The 16,368-nt window shown below is 41.0% G+C and overlaps 1 protein-coding gene across 2 annotated transcripts in view; it reads left to right on the top strand.

Moving 5' to 3' along the window:
- MAD1L1 (mitotic arrest deficient 1 like 1) overlaps positions 1 to 16,368 on the top strand; it is a 447,749-nt gene that overhangs the window by 46,639 nt on the left and 384,742 nt on the right. For both annotated transcript variants that reach the window (XM_028706084.2, XM_077918712.1), the window contains exon 10: positions 3,782 to 3,868. In XM_028706084.2, coding sequence (XP_028561917.2) covers positions 3,782 to 3,868 — 87 coding nt within the window. The remainder of the gene's footprint in view (positions 1 to 3,781; positions 3,869 to 16,368) is intronic.

The following is a 16,368-nucleotide window of genomic DNA, read 5'->3' as shown; positions in this document are numbered from 1 at the left end:
GTTCCTTCCAGCACAGTGCAATAGCTTTATCTTTTAAAAGTGTGGTACTGTCTGTTGAGAGCTGGACCATAAAGTAGGCTGATCGCTGAAGAATTGATGCTTTTGAATTATGGTGCTGGAGGAGACTCTTGAGAGTCCCATGGACTGCAAGGTGATTAAACCTATCCATTCTTAAGGAAATCAGCCCTCAGTGCTCACTGAAAGGACAGATCGTGAAGCTGAGGCTCCAATACTTTGGCCACCTCATGAGAAGAGAAGACTCCCTGGAAAAGACCCTGATGTTGGGAAAGATGGAGGGCACAAGGAGAAGGGGACGATGGAGGACGAGATGGTTGGACAGTGTTCTCAAAGCTACCAGCATGAGTTTGACCAAACTGTGGAAGACAGGAGTGCCTGGCGTGCTCTGGTCCATGGGGTCACAAAGAGTCAGACACGATTAAACAACAACAACAACAACAACAACAACAACAACAACAACAACAACAACTGTCTGTTGAGCGTAGGGGACATATGTCATGATTTATTGGCCCATAGATGGTCTTTGTGGCATTAAAGAAACTCTGTGCATCATGAGTGCCGGCTAGGTGCTGGATCTCTTGAGCTTTTTTTTATCCACCAGGTGTTCTTTAGATCTCTAGTTCTTTGAACCTCAGCCTTAGCATTGGCATGGGTGTTTTTCTTCGTGGCACATTTTCTACTTCTTTGCCAGATCTGAAAGGCCTTCCTTTTCTTGCCAATAATGTGTTCTATCTCACTGTCATTCTCATCAAACCACTCCTGGTGTTTCTTGATCCAATAGTTTGTTCACAGGCTGCAATAAAGGATGTTTTTAACTTGGTCCAGTGTTCCTCAATGTTGTCAGGGAACTCTGAAAGCAGATGGTCCTTAAAAGTCATTTGGAAGCAATACCGCTTAACAGGATCTTGAAGGGCTTGAATGTTCATTTTGCGTCTTGGTTTTTTTCTTGAAGCCTGCGTTGAGTTATAATCTTGATAGCCATTGTGGAGCGTATTAATTGGTGACCTGTCCAGCAGTCATTGGCACCTGTCATAGCTCTGGTAAGGAGCACATCACAACGATCTTCAGCTCGGACAATTACATAGTCTAAGAGGTGCCAGTGGTTCGACTGAGGGTGCCTCCATGATGTTTTCAATTTATTTTGTTGCTGAAAGTGTGTGTTGATAATAATAAGGTTGTGTGCTGCACATATAGTCAAAAGTAAGATATCTTTAAAATAATTGCATACATATTTATCTATCTCTTTGCTGAACACTGTGCTGCAATTGACTTTTGCATACGTAGAAAATGGGCTCTCTTTGCCTGTGTGTCTGCTTCCAATGTGCCTTCAGCTAACATTTTTAATTAGATATACTTGAATCCCTGCACTTCTGACCCTTGAGTTGGAGAAACACAATTTGACGAAGGCAATTAAATCTCTCCAACCTTCCTTTATCCTCTTTCACTTAAATTATTTTATTCCTATTATGCTCCATCTGTTAATTATACACCCGTATTCAGTTTTTAATGCTTAAGTCCATAACATAATGGTCAAGAATTCTTTCCTGTCTTGTAAAGGAAAGGCCTCAGGAAAGGGCTGTTTGGAGGAGATGCATGTCTGTTGAAAGGTTTGTTAATTGCCTTCTCTTGCCATGGTTGGGATGGACTAGCTTAGTACCATTCGGAGACAGCAGCACAAGGAAGAGATGCTCTATTAGGAAGGTGACAGCTCACCTACCTTGGCAGCAATGTGGAGTTGACGAGAAATTAGAGTCCCTCAAGTGAAGTCTTGCTGCATCTGGTGCTTTTTCTTTCCTTTATCCTGGGCTAGCCTAGAAGGGCTACAGGGCAGCATGGGGAAATAATTCTACCAACTCCACAGAGAATGGAAGCGGGCCTGTTAGACTGACTAGGATGTGAGCCTCACCAGGGAGAGGAAGTAGAACTGACCCTTTTGCCTCAAAATGCAAAAAAAAAAAAAAAAAAAAAAAAAGGCAGGCATATACATTGAGTTACATAGACTTTCACATAACAGGTAGCACTTTTTGAGAGACTTTCTGTTGATATTATTTGCTTTCAGCTTTTACCTCTCAAGGTAGTATATCCAGCAAGGCTTTGAGTCCTGTATATAAAAATAATCCAGCTGGTGTGAGTTTCCTACTCCCATCTGAGGGAGACTGTTGAATGTGTCTATGGGAGACTAGATGGTGATGTGGTCTTGAAGTGCTACGTGTGATCCATTTAGTGGGAGAAAGCAGAAGAATGCGGGTAGCTGAGCCTTTTTAAAACTAGTTGATATATTTTTTCTCTCAACTCTTTTGTAGCAGAAATGGCAAGCATGTTATCAAATCACACCTTTAGAAACAAAATTTCTACATTGACATTCTGGGTATAAAAAGAGTGCATTGAAGATGAGAGAGAGGAACAAATTCTAAGAAAGATACTTTTGTTTCAAATTTCTCCTTTAAGAAGTTTGCTTTTTTACTAGCTTTTTCATTTTAAATACTGGTTTTTATTTCCTTCATTTGTTGTAGAAATTGTCTAGTACTTGAAGAATAACTTCTCCAGTTATCTACTGGAATGAACAGTTTCCAGTTATTGTCGGTTCTTGTCCCTTCTATTAGTTTTTAAAAATCCTACTTGGCTTCATGCACCTTTTCCTGGTCTTTGATTCGACAGAGGGCAGTGCTGTACTATGTACAGAAATCTGCTTCAAACCAAAAGGCTGCGTTGCTCTAATTCACCAGTTAAATTATACTAATTCAGGACCTTATTGAGTTTTAGAAGCATATGGAACATTTTTTGCACTCTCTTCTGTTGGCTTAAATCTTTGGTGAAAATACCTGTATATACTTACTGAAAGTTGACTAAACATATACCATCTTCCGGTTTATTGGTACTTTTAGAAAAGATTAAAAATAACTATTAAAAAGTGCCTTGCCTGTTTGCCTGCATGTGTTTGTGGCCTGTTGATCAACATATGTGGATTGTAGGGAAAGATCAAATATATTTCAATATGCAGAAAGTTCTCTGTCTGCTTGACTAGAGATAATTCATACTACAGAAGACCAGACAAGGTGCAATTTACAAGCATGTATTAGTAGGTACAGTGCATTTCAAATAGAATTGAACACATAAAACACTGACATAACAATATTTGCTTTTGTCCAGCAGAAACAAAAGCACATGTGACTGACATATTTGGTATTAAATGAGATGTGATGGACCACCTAATGCATGGATAGCCAATCTGGCACAGTCCAAGTTAACAGGCACTCTTTCAAGTGGCTGGACTCTGTGGGGTTTCCTTATGCTGGTGCTAGCATGTCCATGGAGGTGGAGTCAAGGCCTGCTCAGCAGTATACTCTCAGTTGCCTCCCCAGAAGCAGGAGGCTCTCCACTGGCAAGAGGAGGCTCCAGGGACGGCTTCATGGCAGGAGATGTTAGACTAAAGGGTGTCAGATGTTGTAGAGACGCTGTACTCCTCAGACAACCTGCTGTCTGGATCTCCATTCCTCAGACTGCTGAACCCTTCCCAGTATCAGACACTTATTGGGACCCCAACTCCACCTCCCCCATCCTACTAGAATGTTCCTCAGGATCCTCCAGTTCCAACTTGAAGCTCCTTCCATTCCTTCTTGGGAATCTGACCATTCCCTCCATGACTCTTCCACGGGGCTCATGGAAATATTTAGAATCTCTCTAGGATATGAAACAATCTCTTTTTACCCTTAGTATATCTGGTAGTCTTTAACTGTGAATGTTGTGTCCTCCAATTACTTAGGAGCCCTGATGATCTCTCCAGGCACATCATTGCCCTGCAACAACGTGAACTTGTTCTGAAAGAACAGAATTCTGCCATCTCGAGCAGGTATGGCTGTCAACAGACTGTCTATTTTACTTGTTATATATAAGAATAAATGCCATGAATTTTTGCCTGAATCCACTGAAACTTGCTGCCACTGTGTGTGTGTGTGTGTGTGTGTGTGTGTGTGTGTAAGAGAGAGAGAGAGAAAGAGAGAGAGAGAAAGGGAGGGAGGGGTGTCCATACCATAAAGTTTGCAATTTTCAGATGAGACTGAAAGTCATTGGGCATGCAGGATTTCTGAATGGTTTGAGTTCTTCTCGTGTTTGGGAAATAATTAATGGCCAAGTTTTACAAAACTCATTTTTGGCTTGCAGTCAAGCATCCTTTTTGTTCACAAGGTCGGTATGTGTGTGCCTGGCAGCTGTGAGGTTACTGATTAAAAAAAAAAAGTGTACTTTTCTGTGGGCATGTATATTTTTTGCTCTGGTTCATGAGTTACTTTTAATTGTAGGAATACTTCATTTAGATATGTGGCATGAATGAGGAAGCTGCTTGATATGGCCACTCTTTATATTGAGAACCCTTTACATTATGAAAGTGTTCCTGACCACATACTGTATTTTTCGCTCTATAGGGCGCACCTATGGGAAATAAAGGGGGGAAAATTATCCCCACCCCCAGCCCCAAAGAGCAAAGAAGCCAAGACCGCCAGTGGGATCCATCCTCTCCAGGCTTCAGCGAAAGCCTGCATTCGCTCCATAGGATGCACACACATTTCCCCTTCATTTTTGGAAGGGAAAAAGTGCCTCCTATAGAGCGAAAAATACGGTAGTTCATCTTGTGTCTGTTACTTGAAATCAGTGCAGAGTTATCAAAATGTTGCCAATAGAACTGATGGGGATGTTACTTAATCTGCTTGTGAGACTGAGAAGGTTTAAACACATGTTTCTACAGCAGTTTGCATTGTCTTTCCTGTGAAACTAGACAAGAATCACATTGAACCATAAAGCTTTGCTGTTAGCCAATAGGAAGAGACCCAAGCAAAGTTGTTCTAGATAAATGTGTTGCAAGTAAATGTCCATATTGCACCTTCCAGATTTATAGTGAAAGCAATTCTATTATCTATTAGCTCAGTCTGAATTCACCTACTAGCTATTTGCAGATTCCTGTCAAAGAAATATCACAAATGAAGGGGGCTTTGTGATGGAATGCTTTAATTACAAAAGCGTCATTTTTGAGATCTGAGTTTGTTTGATATGTAAGCAACTGATGCTGGAGGTTAGGATGCAAATTATGTAATGTCAACACATTTTACCACATTTGTGTATGGTTTTATTTTCAGTAAAAAAAGAAAAAGAAAGTGATATATCTTAAGAGAGTTTACGTTTCTTTGCTAGGATGAGTTCAGGTAGCAGTCCTGCTCTCTACCTTGTTGCATTGGATAAATGCATTTTTCCATTGAGTGTCTAAGAATGAGCATTGGTGTTCTGATCCATGTGCAGTTGATTCCCAGGAAAATTTCATTTTCTGGTGGTAGGCTGCAGTGATGTCTATTCTTGTTATTCTCCCCACCCTGGGGAGTCTGCCAGGGCTGATTACCCCCATACCAGCCCTTTGTTAAAAACAATGCTGAAACAAAGTTTTTTTAAAAATCACCTAGGTTTCTGGTGCTTTGCATTTATCAAACATTTTAGTTTGTTCTTTATAAGTGTTGTGCCCAAAGCAGTCAGGCAGAGGTTGTTTTTCAGCAGTGGTTAAATGCACTTCCCTGAGTCTCTGCATATTCTATGCTACCTCCTAAGGGTCTCTTATAAATTCTGGCTGATTATTGCCTTTTCCCTGTAACCTCTTGCTAATGGCAAACAAATTCAAGCTGGGCAGTAAAAGCTTAAAGTGTGTTTTATTAAGAGCAGCTAAAACTGCTTAGCCAGTTGTTAAAATTGCTAGCCAAAGTGTAAAATTCACTGATGCAGCCAAGATTAACCTTTTCTTCATGGTTGATATCAAGAGTCTTGAGAAGCATGTTTTGCTTAGTATCTTAAAAGAAATAAAAATAATTGACTGTGTATATTTTTTTTAATGGGTGTGGATCATGATCCCACACAGAGAAAATGTTGTTATTTCATTTATTAATTGCCTGGGCTGATGTTTTTGTTGACAGAACAGTTTTATGTAAGTATCTGTTCATGTTGGACACAGTCATGCACTAATTTTTATGCAAGGAGTGGAAACAAAAAATGATCAAGATACCCTTTTGAGTACAAAGAGACCAGTAACTGCCACTGACGCTAAAAGCTCTTTCAAGTTAAAACTTTCATGTTCTCCAAGACACTATAATTAGTTCAGATTCCAAGTGTCAAGTTCTCCTTTTAGCTGCAATATTTTATTCTGCCTTAAGTGACATTTGAATGCCTGTATTTTAACTCTTCCATTGTTTCCAAATTCCCAGGAGAACTTCCTGTGCTTTTTAAGAGCAAATCTAATCACATAGTGCCCAGTGAATAATGGAATCACAGAACTGTAGAGTTGGAAGGGACCATGAGGGTCTTCTAGTCCAATCCTCTGCAATGCAGGGATCTTTTGCCTAATGGGGGCTCCAACCCACGACCCTAAGAGCTATCCACAGAACTGATGAGATGAGATGAGATGGAGAAGAAGGAGATGGCTTATAATAGTTTCTAAAATATTTAGTATTTACCGTATTTTTCGCTCTATAAGACGCACCAGATCATGGCGCACCTAGTTTTTGGAGGAGGAAAACAAGAAAAAAAAAAATTCTGAATCCCAGAAGCCAGAATCCCAGAAGCATAGCCGCACGAAGCTTCTTCAGGGTAGCGGGATGAAGGCTCCCCCTGCTCTGAAGAGGCTTCGCGCGGCTAAGCCAGAAGCCAGAGCAGCAAGAGGGATTGCTGTGCAGCGATCCCTCTTGTTGTTCTGGCTTCTGGGAAAAGAGAGAGCCGCGCTCCCTTTAAAGAGCATGTGGAGCGTGTGTCTTGGGGGCTTTTCCTTGAGGAGGGAGAAGGGCAGCCAGTCAGTCCCTTCTCCCACCTCGCGGAAAAGCCCCCAAGAGCCGCGCAGAGCGTGTGTGCGGCTCTTAGGGGCTTTTCCCCGAGGAAAAAGTGCATATTATGGAGCGAAAAATACAGTACTAGTGAAATGCATTGGCAACAGTGGGTAACAGTTGTGATCATGATGGTTTCAGCTATTTATTATGTAGCCATCTTGAAGTGTAATGGCTTTGTTTAATGGCGAGATTATAGGTCCAACTGTTGGAGCTTGTAGGTTTAAGTTCTAATTGAAAGCAATGTTGAAACTTGGCTTGATAATAGGAAAGCTATGAAGACATAAGCAAGATGTGGCTTATTTGTCAATGCTGTAGATTGCCTTCTATGATTGGGGGGTGGTGTAGATTTCTTTCAGTAGATGGGGATTAGTTTGCAAGTGTTCTGTGGGGCCTTCAGAATGGTGTTAATGGCTTGTTTTGCCTGCCTGTAGTTTTGTTTACCTTGATGTGTATTCTTAAAGTGTTTTTACCTTTTAAAGCCCTTAAACATTTGGTAGGGAGTACTTAATACAAAAGACCCTTCTCCAGGTACCCCAACACCTGAGATAAGCTGATAGTGACAGGCTAGAGACAGAGACCCTTCTATAGTAGTGCCCAAACTGAGTCCAAATTCCTCCCATAACCACAAAGCTTACCTGCCTTAATTCAAGTCCCTGTGACATCTCCTATATTCATAATGTTTGGACCACCCACCAGTGGATGTAGTTTACCAAACTTATTTTCACTTCTTGTTTCAGGTGGTGATGGGTAATGAACTGTCTTTTGCTTACAACCCCCCCCCCCCATGAAATGGAAATATTGCTGAACATATTAGTACTGGTCTTGCTACCCCCTGCCCACACTGTGCTTTCATTGCATTGGCTATAGCTACCAGAATGATAGGTGAATTTGATGCTGTCATACTGTTCTTCTTTTGGCTGTATCTAAAATGAACATTTAACTTACTTAGCATGGCTGGCAGGTGGTCTGAGCTGTTTTGGCATTCTTAGGTGGAAAAGGCTTCTGCTTAAGAAGTTCCTTGCTGTTCTAAGTGCAACATGCACTGGCTTGACACAGATAGTTTTGAATGAAATTATGTTCTCCTCTGTTTCTTCACATGTAATTCTCTGTCTTTCATTGCCCTGGTCTTTTATTGTTGAGCAGCCACTTGCAATAAGTAGGCTAATTGTTATTAATTCTCAGGTGGTTATATAAAGACTAGCTCTCATACCGATTGTCTGTGCAGAGCACAACAGAGGAGAGGCTTATATATAAATATGCAGTTCTTTAAAAAAACAGGATGGAAATATGCTCGTAAATGTGAAGCTTTGATTCTAGCTTCTCTGTAAGTTTTGTCCAGAAGCCTAGGAAGGTGCAGTTTTCTAAGCAAAGTTTATAGTGAAGTTTCTTTAAAGCTGCAGATAAGTTTTAGAACTTCCAAATTAGGCCCATGGTTTCGGGTATTTAGCTGCAGCTAATAAAAGTTCATTCTCAGACATTTGAGAAGCCTGGATAGATGGACAGACTCTTTCATCTGGCACGTATTTCCAAATCCATGCTACTTTATTACAGGCCAGCTGTCTCTCATCTTCCTTCCAGGAATGTTGCAGCCTCCCCACCATTCTTACCTTGTGTGTTGCTAGCAATTTGATGCCTTCCTTAGACCTTTGGACATTGCTACCATACATCGCCTCATATGAACTTCAACCCACAATTTATACAAAAAAACACTTTAGAGAGCCATGCAACTAACCTCCTATGCAAGGAGTTGATTTTTTAATTTTTTTAACAGTGGAAGCCCAATAGGAAATTGTGCTGCATTAGAAGTCATGTCGCGGGACGCTGGTGGTGCTGTGATCTAAACCATTGAGCCTCTTGAGCTTGCTGATCAGAAGGTCAGCGGTTTGAATCCCCGCGACGGGGTGAGCTCCCGTTGCTTGGTCCCAGCTCCTGTTGACCTAGCAGTTCGAAAGCACACCAAAAAGTACAAGTAGATAAATAGGTACTGCTCTGTTGGGAAGGTAAACAGTGTTTCCTTGCACTGCTCTGGTTTTGGTGTTCCGTTGCGCCAGAAGCGGCTTAGTCATGCTGGCCACATGACCCAGAAAAACTGTGGACAAACACGGGCTCCCTCGGCCTGTAAAGCGAGATGAGTGCTGCAACCCCAGAGTCGTCTGCGACTGGACTTTAACTGTCAGGGGTCCTTTACCTTTAGAAGTCATGTCAGAGATATTCTGTTGACTGTTAGTTCCCAAACAGCACGGTGACTGGAAAAGGTTAACAGAAAAATTTACATATAAATCTAGGCTTTAGAAAAATATAGTTAAGCTGGACTCATTTTATTGCACTTGATTTCCATTTATGTCTTATATTGGGGATTGGCAGCCTTTTCCCTACAAATGATGCTGGACTACAACTCCTGTTATCTCAAATGATTGGCTCAACTGGCTGGGGCTGATGGAACCATTTTATTTATTAAATTTCTATCCAGGTTTTCTTGCAGCAAATAGCAGAATAGCAGAATACCATTTAAAAATAAAGAAAAACATCAAAAAACTTCTAGAAACATTTTTAAAGCATTCAAATACCCTAATAATTTCAAAGATGCAAGGAAAATTTGACAGATCTTTCACCCATCCTATGCCTTGGTAAATAACATCTGGTGGATCACAGGTTCTCTATTCCTGTCTAATGTAAGCCGTCACAGACCCACAAAACAACTTCCATTCTGTTATATGTCTTTGGAAAGATCAGTTGGCTATGTCAGTTGAGGAGAATCATAACTTATAGTTGCACATTTTTTGGTTCAGAAGTGCTATGGGGTTCTGCTTATGGCATCTTTTATTTTTGGATTAACACATCCCTATCATGTGTATATATTTGTGTGTGTGTGTGTGTGTGTGTGTGTGTGTGTGTGTGTATGCATACATACATTTCTGTTTTTTACCAGTATTTATACTTGGATAGTAATGAAATCTTGTGTGCACTGTGGCATTGAATCAACTGTGTGTAAAATTTATCCAGCAAAAATGTTCTACTAACTTGCTATAAAGGATTCATTGTCAGAAGTTTCATTAGGAAAAAGTCTTGTTTTTAGCTGTGTGCGGCAAAAAACTCAAATTGTCGAAAGTTGCAGAACAGCTCTCTGCTGCTCTGAAACGTAAATGACTAATGTGCATATTTTATTTCAGCATCTGGGCCTGAAAAGTTGCATACCAAATTTTGTTTGATTTGATCAACAATGGCTGAAAATTGGGATTTATCATGGAAATGCTGACAGATATGAACATGTGTCAACTAAGCGTGTGCCTGACAAACCTTCTTATTGTATGGTGCTGGTGGTGAAATGTTAATTTTTTGCTGCTTTAATTGCATTTTTTCTTTGCTCAATCTAGTCTTTTCAAAGTCTGGCTGTTTTGGTTGCACTTCAGCTTTGTACTAATTTTTCCTTGAGTATGCAGAAAACTTGTCAGGTGCCTGTGCTGCTTTTTGAGCAGAAGCGTTTCCTGAAAGCTCTGGATTACCTTTCTTAGTATACAAGGATGAAAAAAGCAGCAGCTGCACTAGCAAGTCCATATTTTGCTGCAGTAATGTGTTCCTGACAGAAGATGGTGCCTTCAGCCTTCACTCAGATTCTTCCTAGTCGTCTTCCACCACTCTTTTTATTTTATTTAAAAAAACATTTTGTGCTGCACAGCCAGAATGCTGTCACTAGGATTATAAATTCTGAAGCCAATTAGATAAAAAAAAGTTACAACTGAAAGCGAAGAAGCTAAAAGCTGGTGAATATCTTCATGTTAGTGTGCCAGCCTTGGAGAGCAGTTTCTAGGGAGCGCTCAGATGTGAGCTTTCTCCACTGCTTTCAAACATACTTTTGCACAACATAGATCTGAAGCATCTGCCGAATTAACTGTGTGAGGGAACTTGGAGTAAGACGTGATGATTTAAGGGTTTTATTAGATTCCATAGGACAGTAGCTTGCACAACTAATTTAATTAATTAATTTAGAGAACTTTTATAGACTACTTAATCAGAAAAGTAAGCATTGTAACTCATACGGCTACCGATAAAATGCAGATAAAATCAGCAAAACTGTAAAAACAGCAACAACTAGTATACATAAATAATTTTCAATAAAACACAATCTGCAAAACTTGTTAAAACAAATATATATCTAAATTATATGTCTGAGTATGTCTAAACCACTGAGCCTCCTGGGCTTGCCGATCAGAAAGTCAGCGGTTCAAATTCCCACGGCGGGGTGAGCTCCTGTTGCTCGGTCCCAGCTCCTGCCAACCTAGCAGTTCAAAAGCACGCCAAAAAAGTGCAAGTAGATAAATAGGTACTGGTTTCGGTGTTCTGTTAATAATTTTCATTATTAACACCTGTGCAATATTTGCTTAAGAACTAAAGAAGAAACCTCTGTATCATACCAAAGGCCATCCTGTTTTCACAGTGGGAAGGCCACAAACAGGAGCTGTGTGCAATAGGACTTCTTACTTGTGATTCCCAGTACTGTAACTGGTATTTAGCGACAAACTGCCTCTGATGGAAGGTACAGTGGCACCTCTGGTTAAGAACTTAATTTGTTCCAGAGGTCCATTCTTAACCTGAATCTGTTCTTAACCTGAGGTACCACTTTAGCTAATGGGGCCTCCCGCCACCGCCGCGCGATTTCTATTCTCATCCTGGAGCAAAGTTCTTAACCCGAGGTACTATTTCTGAGTTAGCGTCTGTAACCTGAAGCGTCTGTAACCCGAGGTACCACTGTAATATGCAGCAATGACTACTAGCTATTGATTGATACTCCCCTTTAAAGCTGTCCTAATTGTTGCCAATCACTACATCTTTGGGTGGCAATTTTCCTGTGCACTGTGTGAAGAAGTACTTCCGTTTGTTTGTCCTGGTTGCTAAACACAGCTGGTCATGCTCATTTAAGTTATTTTCTTGAGACTTTGGGTCTGTATGTTTTTATAGCAACGAATAAGGACTGTTCTGCTGGATCATATGTGCTGAACACTTCGGAAGCATGAAACCTCTAAATCCTTCCAGCCTGATGTAAATACCTGGTTTTCTTTATTGGACTTGTCAACAGAGCAAAATATTCTACTTGATGTTGCACTTCAGAATTAAACTGTATCCTGCTCCAGTTCTTATTTCTGTTAGGATATGGCTGCTTATGGCACCAGCCTGGTCCTTTCTTAGTTTTGGTATGCCAGTTGATTGACCATTCAGATTTTGTCTGGTGTTCAAATGCTTCTAACATTAATTTATTAAAACTGAACCAGTATTTACATTATGCACCATGTACATAGTTCTAAAGGTCAGGTGCTTTTTCAGATGAGGGCTATTTCTCTTTCCCATCAGAGAAGGCCCATTGTGATTCACTAGTTCTAGAAGTAACATGTTTTGCAGCTTAAAACAAAGAGGAGAAGCAGAGATTTTGACAGTGGTTATTCTGTCATAGGCAGACCTTAGTTTAGGGTTAGTCAGTGTTGTTGAACTCTAGCTCCCATCATCCAGCATGCTTAGCAGTTGGGAATGATGGGTGTTGTACAGTGGTACCTTGGGTTACAAACACTTTGGGTTACAGACTCCGCTAACCTAGAAGTAGTACCTTGGGTTAAGAACTTTACCTCAGGATGAGAACAGAAATCATGCGCCAGCAGCGTGGTGGCAGCGGGAGGCCCTATTAGCTAAAGTGGTACCTCAGGTTGAGAATAGTTTCAGGTTAAGAATGGACCTCCGGAACAAATTAAGTTCGTAATCAGAGGTACCACTTTAGTTCCGGAGGGCACCACATGGGCTACTAGTGACACTTTTAATCTCTTGATTATCCTTTGTCCTAGCAGTTATTGGCTCACTGGGTAAAACGAAAGGTATAGCAGACATTTTTGTCTTGTCCCTCTAGGTCACTTAAATATACTTGATGAAATGCCATTCATGAAAACCTCTGCTTTGGGATCAGTATAAATCAGGCACCCCCAAACTTGGCCCTCCAGATGTTTTGGTACTACAACTCCCATCATCCCTAGCTAACAGGGCCAGTGGTCAGGGATGATGGGAATTGTAGTCTCAAAAACATCTGGAGGGCCAAGTTTGGGGATGCCTGGTACAAATAGTTTGGACCCTAGTTGTGAATTTCTTTCACCATCTTTCATTTGGAAGCCATTCTTTCCTCTCCCCACTCCCCGGCTGTTCTAGTCTTATCCCTAGGGTGAGCAAGCCCAACTATAGTTGCCCAGAGGGAATGCCTTTGCCCTCATCACACCCTGAAGCTGTGGCAGAGCTCTTGCTCTTCTCCACAGATGGGACTAGTTGGTCAAACATTCTGGCTCCTCAACAAGCTGCTGTTCACTGCTTTTTGTATAAAACAAAGAAGACCTCTGCTCTGAGAAGTTGGGCAGTATTGTGTGAATAGTACACAAAACTTTCCCATCAAAATACAGCAGTGTAGGCCTGTATACTGTATTGTTTTTTTCCTATCGCACTTTTCAGTAGCCATACTGTGTTACAATTTTCATTATACCACTAGGTTAGGTCGAGAGAGAATGACTTAAGCGAGGCAACCCTGTGAATTTTGTGGATTTGAAATTAATATGCCTTCACTCCACTCCAGTGTTTCTTGTGCTCTATATCACAGTCTAGAAAGAAGGGATCTCTGTGCAAGTATCTTGGGAAGCAATGAGATGGTGCTTACCCTAACAGTGCTTGGCATTGGAGCAAGGTATTGCTGCCCTTGTCCACTAGTATGAGATCTGTGATTCATGTTACAAATAAGCTTACATAAAGGCACAGGTCAGCTTGAGTAGCTAAGCCTTCATACAACAGAAGAATTGAAGCTCTGTGACTCTTGTTATTCCTTCATATCCAGTATGTATGGATAGGAATTATGTACTGTACTTGAATCCACAACTCTTGTTTCCTTCAGGTAAGAGTTGCCACTTGAAACCACAATAGAACGTTAGGGTCTTATTACACAGGTCAATATTTTTCTTTGCCTAGACCATCTGTGCGTTGTCTTCCTCTTTTCATTGTGCCTAGAACCACGTGCATGGGCTGAGTTTCCCTTTAGAGATATCTGCAGTTGCCTGTGGAGGGATCACCTTGCTCCAGGGATAGACTGCAGTCCAGTGCAGCGTACATAATAATACTGTACTGCATAGCCAGCCACTTTCCTTGTCAACAGTAGGACTGCAGTGGTGGAACTAAACAGGGCCAACTGCACGTGTTGCTTCTTTACACATATGTAATCATTGTCATTGGATACTAACCAACATTCCTGTACCTTGTAGGGCTTGGTGGATTCTTGACCAAACTACTAATCTTGTAAATGATGATGAAGATGATTATTTATATACCGCCCTATACTGGGGAGTCTCAGGGCGGTACCGTATTTTTTGCTCTATAAAATGCACCTTTTCCCTCCTAAAAAGTAAGGGGAAATGTGCATGCGTCTTATGGAGCGAATGCAGGCTGCACAGCTATCGCTGAAGCCAGAAGAGCAAGAGGGATCACTGCGCACTGATCCCTCTTGCTCTTCTGGCTTGAGGGAGAGCCATGCAAAGCCTCTTGAGTGCAGCAGGAGCACTCCTGCCTCTTCTCCCAAGAGGATTTGCGTTGCTTTCTTGTTTTCCTCCTCTAAAAACTAGGTGCGTCTTATGGTTGGGTGCGTCTTATAGAGCGAAAAATACTTTCCGCTCTACTAATTGTTAGCGTGATACTAGGTGATTTCTCCCTCCACCTGGGAGAGGAGGAAGGCATGTGAGCTGAATTGGCTGGTGAGCTTGAACTGCCTGAAAAGAAAACAAATATTGAGAGCCATTGATCTCTGGCAGCCTTCAAAATGGACAGCTCCCAACAGCTGCTGCCAACACAGCCATGCTGGTGCATACAGATGGGAGTTTTAGTCTACAACATCTGATGGGCACTACGTTGGCTAAGACTGGTTTAGAGGGATAAATCCAGGGAGGAGGGACCGTGACTTTGCCATTTTACATTATTTTGATTGCTGTTATATTTATTGTATGTATTCTTTACATCAATATGCTGTTCACTTCTCTGGAGGCCGTTGATCCAAAACACAGTATATAAATAAACCATATCAACTTCCACTGTAGCACCAAGAGGATAGTATTTTCCACTTAAGAACAGGATTTTCCTTCCATAAAACATAAAATGGTTTGCATAGCAGCAGCAGAAGTGATTCATGCAATTTGGCAATGTAATCATATGTCAGTTTGGTTTTCATGATCCTTTCTCTTTGCATTGCAAAACACTTGTTTATTGTGTGCAAAGAAGGGCTTGGGTGTAAGTGTGGAAGCACAGAATAATGACAGAGGAGATTTAAAAGTAGTGGGGTAGAAAACAAAAATAGAGACATTACTAAGCTATGGACATCATTGCAAACCAGCCAACACTGAGAAAAGACATGGTAGAGGGCAATTTATAAAAGAATGTATGAATATTTGAGATCAGTATTCAAGAAACAGTTTTCAGAATCAACAAGTAAGAGAACAATGTTTTCTGTCTCCTGAGGCATAGTATGTGGGTAGTGTTGAAATTGTAGTTTGACTTTAAAATTGCCTCAAATTTCCTTTTGTTTTGCAATCAGCTTATCATATATGGACATGGGAAAGAAGCAAGAGGAAATATTTAAGACTTCTTCATTTCTGTGCTCTACTGACTTTATTGCCCTCCCATATTTTCTAGCAGTAAATGTTACAAACTTTATTACATTTAAACCAGTTTTAATATAGTTGATCATAAAAAGCTAAGGAACAGAAGGGCCTGTCCATTGCAGAGGTGTACACTCTGAGCTGCTGCTCCTGAGTCACTGAAATAGCTACTTTTTATATCCTGAAGGATAAACATGTAAATAAATCACTTGACTGCAAAGGTGGCAAAAGGTCTAGAAAACAATCCTATGTGGAAATGCAAAGGGAACGTAGTATGATTAGCCCTGGAGAAAAGAAGATTATGGAGAAAATGCTGACAGCTTTAAAAGAACTCAAAGTATATGGAGAAAAACAATTGCTCTTCAACTGTGAACAGGATGGGGTGGGGGAGAAAATATTTTTAAATTGCAGGGAGGTAAAATGTGGGAGAGTTAACACTAGACATCTGCCTTCTCTAGAGTTTTTGAAAAACAGCATTACAGGGGTTATTGAAAAACAGTTTAACAGTGACACAGCATATCCTGATAGGGTTGTAAGGATTGAGGGGTCCAGAGTCAATCCAAGTTCTTCGGAATGGAAGGCTGCCATCAGCACCTATGGCTTAAAGGTTCAAGGGCAAACCTTGCTGGTTAATCAGACCCTTAGGAAATTTCAGGAAACAAGATCCAATTTCTTGCTCTCCCTCCTGAAACCTTCAGTACAATAAAAGATGTAGATGGTTGATAATTGTGATCCAAGCAGTCTGAGGCACTGGATTTGGACCCCCCAAAATTCTAAATAATCCACACTGAAGTGTAGAACAGGCACCCCCAAACTTGGCCCTCCAGATGTTTTGGGACTAC

Source organism: Podarcis muralis, chromosome 14 (genome assembly GCF_964188315.1).
Source record: "Podarcis muralis chromosome 14, rPodMur119.hap1.1, whole genome shotgun sequence".
Classification (NCBI taxonomy): Eukaryota; Metazoa; Chordata; class Lepidosauria; order Squamata; family Lacertidae; genus Podarcis; species Podarcis muralis.
This window is presented reverse-complemented; position numbering and strand designations above follow the sequence as displayed.